The sequence below is a fragment of the Tenebrio molitor genome, chromosome 2 (genome assembly GCF_963966145.1).
Source record: "Tenebrio molitor chromosome 2, icTenMoli1.1, whole genome shotgun sequence".
Taxonomy (NCBI): domain Eukaryota; kingdom Metazoa; phylum Arthropoda; class Insecta; order Coleoptera; family Tenebrionidae; genus Tenebrio; species Tenebrio molitor.
The window spans coordinates 24221372-24230267 of record NC_091047.1 but is presented as its reverse complement, the minus strand read 5'-3'; the positions used below and the strand labels follow the sequence as shown (position 1 = coordinate 24230267).

Sequence of the window (8896 nt, the reverse complement as noted above, 5' to 3'; positions counted from 1 at the left end):
AGACTGGCCATAGGGTTTTGGAGGCCCTTGCGCAATTCTCATGATCGATGACGCAGAAACCAAAATGCGTACCGAAGCGTCTGTACTATTCGAACTAAAAAACATCGGTACCATTTTGTCACGCTTTACAGATTTGTGAGCTAATTTATGTTGATATTTATTTGGCGAGAAGCCGACAAGTCCTTAGATAATGTTGGACATTCTAATCCAAATCCTTGAACAGTGTAAAATGCAAATTTGCTACCACCCTGAAAATTTGAACTAAACGACCGACGTTTTTACGTTTCACTTATCAAAGCTGGCCCCCGCCTTCGCGCAGCTTTTGTCAAGGTCATCGATCATGACAGTTGGCACAAGCTCTACATGCTAATTTTTCAACCCCCTATTAACTTTTGTTCTGATGAAAATATTCAAACCATTTTTGGAACAAAGTTGGAAGATTTTTCAAACTATCGGATAGATTACAATTCAATATCCCAAACTGTTGAAAAAGTTGTGAAAAAAATATTTTTTAGCGCGCCGAAAGCGTCCAAAAGTGGAAATCGTCAGGTGCTGGTTGAGCCGACAATGGCGCTACTCGACGTACTATTATTTCGGCGCGCTGAAAATATTTTTTTCACAACTTTTTCGACAGTTTGGGATTTTGAATTGTAACCTATCCGATAGTTTAAAAAATCTTCCAACTTTATTCCAAAAATGATTTGAATATTTTTATCGAAACAAAAGTTAACAGGGGGTTGAAAAATTAGCATGTAAAACCCTATGGCCAGTCTTAAAAAAAACTCACTGTATGGAATGTTATTAGAAGCGTCTAATCATCAACTAATATCGCTAACAATTAAAAATCATTCTGTTTATTTGTTACTTGTTCCTCTGGTTTATTCAGTTTTATAGATTATCTTCTTTAGATTCATAACTATATCCTTTACCAATTAAACCGCTTCCTTCAGTTTAATTCTACCATTTGATTTAAAAACAAAATGATGGAAATACATAATCCAACTTGCTGGAAAAAAGACTTACGTTACAAACAATCAAAAAAATTTAAATTGCCAAGAAGATTTAATTAAAATTACCTCCGAAAGCGCCGACATGGACAATGGAAATAAGCCACAAACAGTCATGTTAATCTGCTGTTGCAGCATTTGATACAGCAACGTATCTTTCTATAAAAAATTGTCAAACATACGATCATATTATTTTCGTTGTTACTTACGGCTCTCGCCAGTTTTTTATCGTTGTAACAAGGCTCACACTCTGCCAGAATTGTTATCAACCTCTTGGGCTGAAATTGGTTTGGTTAAATGTTGACAACAGCACTTTAGCAAGTCGTAACTCACTTTTTTTGTGATGAACATTGGGGGAAAGAGCGTACAAATTATTTGAAAAACATAGATGACCAAAGAGATGATATCCATGATATCTTCTTCACCGTTATAGAGCAAATTTAGATTGGCCATTCCACTTAAAATGTTGCTAACGATCAGGAACAGTACTGGAACGGAAACCATTCGATTAACGTGTCTTGTAGCACCGTATAAATCTGAATACATCTCGGAGAGCATCGACAAGAGTTGTAGATGATTCGCATTGTGTTGTGTTAGTTTTTTTGTCACTCGTATGATAAAATTCAATTTTGTTCCCAAAATGCAACAGAAGTAGTTTAAATAGATGAGAACGATGCCAATTATGACGTATTGATAACCCAGCGAGAAGAAATAACAAATGATTTGGGCAGCCGGTTGGTTCAGTAAGAAGTATTGAAGCGAAGATAAACCGATCTGAGATGAAATGATAAATGTGCACGCGAGCAAAACGAAGAAATGGTGCCTGGTGTACGAAGGTGCACCACCCAACAGGACCATTTTTCTGTCGAACGATCGAAGTTTGCACAAAGCTTCGATCAAGTGATCTTGTTTGAATATCATTAACAGTAAAGTTAAGATAGAAGAACAGACTCTGAATCCGTCGAGGACTGATTGAAGCTTGCGTCGCTTCGATTGTACAGATTTTTCGTCCAGAATTAATTCCGCAGAGTACGAAGTGAGAATCAGGGTCGACACCACTGAAATTGTTTTTTTAATGATGTAATTATTTCATTTGGTTCACTTACGCAGTGAGATGAACAAGCTACTAAATTCCAATTTGAATTGGGCACGATTATATATCTGTTTGTTAGAGTACGGTGACATTGCAAATGGTTTTCCAAATTTTAGTAGAACCAAAATCGGGTAGTGAACGTCACGTGAGTTGGCCATCGTGGTTTGGTCAAAAGTGTTTTTGATGGATCTATAACGACTGCGTTTCAACGATAATTACGGTCCATTTAAATAATCATTTTCTGAATTTCAATCAGTATGGACTAATAATAATTTAAATAATTTATCGTGTTATTTATGTTCAATAATTCTCATTGTTGTATGGTATAATTTTCAAAGCGTAGAAGTTACATAAAATTAGTAGTAAAAATAAGAAGTTATATATTATCAATTAATAACATAATTACATAAACATTTTTGTTTTACAATACAAAAATTTCCGATAATATTGCGGAATCTGGAAAAGTGCCCCGAATGCTTGCAGCGTTTCCACGTTGAAAGGCAAGGGAAATCCTCTCGAAAAGGAATTTCTTTGATTTTGAATCGCCTGATTCCGCGATAAGTCGGTTTCCGATGACATTAATGAAATCGATGGCTTCTTTGCACCAAGGGCCTAAGGTTTCAAATGCTAAACCTTTAAACACGTAGTTTGACGAAATGATTGAACTATATTTGCTATGTTTGCGTTTGCAAGCCATTTCAGCGGCAGAACCTGAGACTTCAGATGATTTCAAAACGTAACTGTCTGCAAGTGTATCTACAACAGTAACGTCCCAAACCAAAGGTTGACCTTTAATCCACGGTACTAAAGTCATCCCATCTGGGCGTTTTCCGTCATCCCGAGACAGTCCGTTTGGTTCTAAAGTTGAATTCACATGAATTGAAGTTAAAGACCGGTTGATAATGGAATTAATTTCAGTGTGTCTTGAAAATCTACCACTGCTTTTGAAACAACTTAGACCGTGGGTGCCAATTTCGTCAACTTTCGCATTGCATTTGCAAATATGAGGTGTACAAAGATTACAACCCAATCTTAAACCAATACAAACTTGGAAGGAAGTGTTATCTAAAAGAGTACCAATATTAGGAGAAGGTATTGCATGTAACCAAGATCCTGATTCTCTGCATTGCAAAGCTTTAAAACGAGCCAAGTCTCTAGGTGAATTAAAGATTAAGTCATTTGCAATTATTCCTTTGATATTAATATTATCCCAATTCTTCTGAAATTGTGGAATTGTTGGTATTTCGTTCTCATTTGCTACACCCCAGACTGCTAAAGCTTCATCATAATGGTGAATATTAAGCTCATTATCTTTTGAGTTTAGTAATAAAGAAACAAGCTTTTTAACCCCATTAATTGAAGATAGAAAAGCAGGGAGGCAAATATCGGAAATGCGACGAATTCCCAGACCACCAAATCTAATCGGTAAAGTGGACTGACGCCATTGTAAATCAGTTAAACGTAAATTAAGTATTCTCTCTAAACATGACTTTAAAGAAGAATCAATTGAATTAACATAATTAGAAAATTTCCAAAATGGAGTTGTTCTTAATAAAAAATTAAATTTTGGTATGAAAAGACAGTTTTTGATTAAAGTATAAGCCACGTGTCTGTTAAGGAGTTCAGCTTTGTTTAAAAGATTTTCAACTGTAATTATAGTTTTTTCGACGGTGTTTTTGAAACCTTGGTCAAAGATTGGAGAGCCTAAAAGAGATAAACTTTCCCGGTCACAGATTTTAATGCCTGGTGCTAAATTTTGAAATTCCTTTATGACTTTTAAATCTGTGTCTCCAGAACAGCAAAAGATCTCGCATTTGTTAAAGTTTAATTCAAGGCCAATTTCCTGAGATAAATTTATAACTTTCTTAAAGTCGGATAAAACTACTTCTGGGTAATCAGCTAAGGTTCCATCATCTAAATACCATATATTCATTTGAGAATCCAAAGATAAAATAATTGGTTGAATGGCAAGACTAAAAATCATGGGACCGCAGGGATCTCCTTGCTGGGCTCCAACAGAAGAAGAAATTAAATGATTACCGAAAAATAAAGTTGAAGGATTTCTATAGCATTGATAAAGATAAGGGTACAGAAGTGGGGTATGACATTGGACTTCTTTCAGAATACAATCCCGTTCGACTGAGTTAAAGGCATTTTTGAAATCTAATTTAAGAAGAACTTTGCCACGGTTTTGATCGTTATTAACAAAGGTATGAATTGCTGCTTCGCATCCTAGTTTAGTTGCAACTCCAAGTTGGTGTGGAGATAAATACGAATTTACAATATTTCGACTTTGAAAACAGGCTAGCTTTGAGGTCAATCTTCGCAAACAGTTTCCGATAGCGATCGGTCTAATTCCTCCATCTTTTTTGTTAAGGGCACATAAAGACGCACCATACAATAAATGGCAGATTTCTGAAGGAAGTTGCTCAGATAATAAAAAATTGCACAGTTTGGTTAAAGCTCTTAGTGCCTTCTGACCTGCTTCACCCGCTGACAAAGATATGATATCTTTCAAGTATTGTGGTCTCATGCCATCTAAACCTGGTGAAGAACCGGCAGGAAATGAATTGATAGCTTCTCGAACGTTTTGCTCATTGACTATTAAACTAATGTCTCCTGGTTTGGAAGGGTCTGGAAAAAAAAGTTCGCGAGATGGTAAAGGATGTTTTTTTTAAAGTTCTTCAGCAACATCTTCGTTGAATGAAGCTAATGAGTCATCCGAGGACAATAATTTAACAGCTCCTCTGATATCAAAATCGGCTACTTTTGCTTCTACTTTCTTAGCTAATGATAAATTTGTACGTTTCTTAGAACCAGTTCGTATTTGAGGTACTTCAAAATTAGAAAGATTTTCTTTTATATGCTTATTCAACGACTTATCAGATTTCTCTGCTACATTGAAAGCTCTATACGAAAAAAGCAAAAGATTCTCAAAGGATGACAATGATTTGGTCGAAACACAATTATTAATAATGGAACTTAATTTATCTGCAGTAAAAAGTAAGAAGTTTCTGTAGTACCTAAAATGTTAACTTGTAGGTACTTTGTTTTTTTTTTTTGCTTAAAATCTCTTTTTTGTGGGTTGGTTCGTTGTGTGTGCTCGATTTACAAATTGTTAAGTTGAGTAATTTCGTAGTGAAAGGACTGTTGAAAATAGTACACAGATTCAACGAGAGGAGAAATTCCAGAGAAAACAATAGTCGAACAACAAACAAAACCGCTACAACGCTAAAATCCGGCGAGAAACCTAACGAATCACAGAATACCAGCCGGAGAACAAATCCGAAGAAAAATGTTGTTCAGTCGGGAAGAGTAGTGAAACGTCAGAAAGTATCTGATGTTAGCAAAAATATTCAAATGATATTAATGATGAATTTTTACTAGTGTGTGGCTAATTACGTATAAACCTTTATACAGGGAATGGCAGGACTAGCGCCCCACAGAAGACTTTCAAATTCGTGGGATTACGCTGAAATGTAAATCAAAAACTATATTTTTTTTACTCTCAAAATAAGCGAGAAAAGACATCGCGAAATTGACCAATCAGACGAGAATACCATCGAGGACTTAATTGGTCGCTACACAATCGAATATTACCGACCCGCGCGAAACTTTTTATAATTATAAATGGGCCACTGCTTTTTTATGTTTGTGTCATCTGTTCAAGCGGTTTTGAACAAGTGACTGATAAACAGAGAACGAATCAATGGACTGAATAAAAGACGTGTGGCTTCTACGAATCTCTATTTACAAGTGTCTAAATTCAGATTCAGATTCAGATTCAACTTCATTTATTTCCTTGCTTATTTATTACATTACATTCGTTCTTAGGGCTATGGCAAATTTTTATAAGGGGGCGCTGCTGAGGCTTAAGGCCTTTTCAGCGCTGGGATTATTCTAATTACAATGTTATACTTAATGTTAGACAATGATATGGTTATAATACAATAATGATACAACAGAACGGAAAAAAAAACAAAGCTAAATACAATGGAAGTTAAATAACGTTTGATGGTAACAGTGAACTTATGCTACGTGAAACAAAAACTTATATACTAGGTGAGGCAGATGGGGCTGGGGGGTACAGATGGTGTCCTGGGCATCCTTGAGGTTCCTCTGGGTGGATGGTTCTGCTACTGGATTGTTCTTTTTATCTTCTGGGTCCTGTTGTTCAGTATCTGGAATGGAGAAAGAAGAGCAGAAAGAGAACAAGGGGGGTTAGAAGGGCTTACCGGGGTAGATGTCCTGAGTCCCGGCAGTCCTGGCGTCGTCGACGGCTACCGCATGGTCAAGGGGGTTGAGTCCACAAGCTCCTGGAGGTCATCTGGTAGGTCGGTGTAGGCTGGTGAGAGGAGAGCTGTTGGGGGGCGTTTTAGCTTGCGCTTTGGAATTTTCGGGATTCTGTTGAGGAGGCGGCTGTCTCGTGACGGGTATTTAAACGAGGTGGACAGGGTTTGGATGGCGAGGGCGTTGTTGGAGTTTAGGGTGCGTGTCACGTAGCGGCTCTGGAGTTCTTTGAGGCGGGATTGGATCGGGATTGTGTTGGTTTCCTGGTGGAGGTTTTCGGAGGGGAACCTGTCGGGGAGTCGAAAGATCCTGCGGAGCATTCTTCTCTCGCAGGCGGAGATTTGGTGGAGGAGGGCCGGGTATAGGGTGACGTAGATGGGGGCGCGGTATTCGATGACGGGACGGATGTAGGATTTGTAGGTGTGGTACAGGGTTTTCGAATCGCACCCACGGATGCGCCCTCGAATCCTGTACAGGAGGTTGGCTCGGTTGCGGGATTTTTTGAGGGTTTCTTTGACGTCCTGGTTGAGGGTGCAATTTTTGGAAAAGGTGACGCCGAGGTAGCGGATGTGTTGAAGTTTGGGGATGGCCTGGTTGTTGAGTAGGAGATGGAGGGCTCGGTGGCGGGACCTGGCTCCGGAGTAGGACATTAAGATGGACTGGGATTTGAGCGGGTTTGGCTTGATTCTCCAGGTGTTTGTCCAGGTGGTGATGTTGTTCAGGTGACCCTGTAGGATCCTGGCTGCGATCGCGGGGTTCCTCTGGCTTGTCCACACGGCGATGTCGTCGGCGAAGAGTCTGGTCTTCGTCCGGGGGGCATCTGTAACAGAAAAATCTCTGCAGTATACAATGTAGAGAAGGGGGGAAAGGAAGGAGCCCTGAGGGACCCCTGCTTGAAGAGCGATTGGGCGGGACTTAATGTTTTGGATTTTGACGCTGCAGGTACGATTTGAGAGAAAGGAGTCGATGAGTTGGATGAAGTTGGGGTTTATTGGGATTTTTATGAGTTTCTGGACCAGCCCGTCGTGCCAGACCCGGTCGAAGGCCCTCTCTATGTCCAAAAAGACGGCAAGAGTGTGCTCCTTTAGATTGGCATGTCGGGTGGTGTCCGTGTGAAACTCAAGGATGGGGTTGATGGTGGAGCGTTCGGAACGAAATCCGAACTGCTCCGGTGGGAGGAGGTTGTTGATCTCTAGAAAATTTTTTAGGCGGGTTGAGAGGATTTTCTCAAAAACCTTCCCTGCAATGTTCAGGAGGGAAATGGGGCGGTATGAAAGGGGGTTGGTTGGGTCTTTTCCCGGTTTGGGGATCATGACCGTGGTGGCATGTTTCCAGGCCGGGGGGAAATGGTGGGCGCGCATGCAATTATTAAAGATAACTGTCAGGGCAACAATGGCAATCCGAGGGAGGTTTTTAAATATGGGGGCTTTAAGTTCGTCGGGCCCCGGGGCCTTTTTGCTCTTCAACTGCCTGATGTGCGCTCCCACCTCGTCCGGAAGAACCTCGACGACGAGAGAGTCGTCTTCCGGGAGGAGGCGGAGGGGATGGTTGGGGGAGTTGCGACGGAAGTTGTTGACGCTTCTTATCACTTGCGCGAAAAAAGCGTCGTCGAAGTGGGGGTCGTTGGGGACTTGGTGGATTTGTTCAAGGGTTTCGGCGAAGCAGTTTGCCTTTTCAAGGGGGGTGTTTATGATTGCGTTGTTCCGAACGAGGTGGTGGACAGTGGTGGTTTTCTGTCCTGTCAGAGTTTGGAATTGAGTCCAGAACTTCTTCCCGTTCCGGTAGTCGAGGAGTCGACAAGAGTCGATCCACTGCTCCTCACGGAAACGGTTCAGGTCTCTTCTGACTTGCGCATTGAGTCTGTTGAAGATGGTTTTTAAAGCGGGGTCTCTAGTTTGAATGAAGCTGCAGTAAACGCGACGTTTTTCGCGGATCAATGCTAGGATTCGCGCGGGAATCGGACGTTTGTTGATGGGGATGAATTTACGCGGAACTGATTGCGATTGGGCTGTTTTGAGGACTTCGGTGAATTGCGCGACTTGACGGTCGACATTCAGGAAATCGACTGTGGGTGCGATGACCGGGAGGTTGTCGGAGACGAGTTGTTGAAATTTTTGCCAATCGGCCTGTTTGAAGTTGGTGATTGGGATGAATGCTGGGGGGGGGGGGGGAGGAGGGCCATCTAAAAGGAGGTGTGTTTTTAATGGGACGTGATCGGAAGTGACGGTTGTTCCTATGCTGCAATGGGGGTACAAGAAGGGGACGAAGTTTTCTGTTGAGAGGATGTGATCTGAGATGGAACAACCCGTGTGACTTAAAAAAGTGGGATCGGTGTTGTGCAGACGGCACAGCGGAAGAGTGATTATAAGGGAGTTCAGTGACCTGCCGTTGGGGTTCGTTTGGGTGTCACCGAAGTCTGTGTGACGAGCGTTAAAATCTCCGAGGACGATTGCAAAGTTATGTTGGGCCGCGTAGCGAAGCAGATCAGCGGAAACTCTGTCTTGGG

General features: G+C 41.0%; 1 protein-coding gene across 2 annotated transcripts in view; it reads right to left on the bottom strand.

Moving 5' to 3' along the window:
• Window positions 1-5873: 5873 nt before the first annotated feature.
• The window catches only part of LOC138123076 (uncharacterized), a 99564-nt gene continuing 96541 nt past the window's right edge, over window positions 5874-8896 (bottom strand). For both annotated transcript variants that reach the window (XM_069037599.1, XM_069037598.1), the window contains exon 3: window positions 5874-7210. In XM_069037599.1, the coding sequence (XP_068893700.1) occupies window positions 6381-7040 (660 nt within the window). In that variant the 5' untranslated portion in view covers window positions 7041-7210 and the 3' untranslated portion in view covers window positions 5874-6380. The remainder of the gene's footprint in view (window positions 7211-8896) is intronic.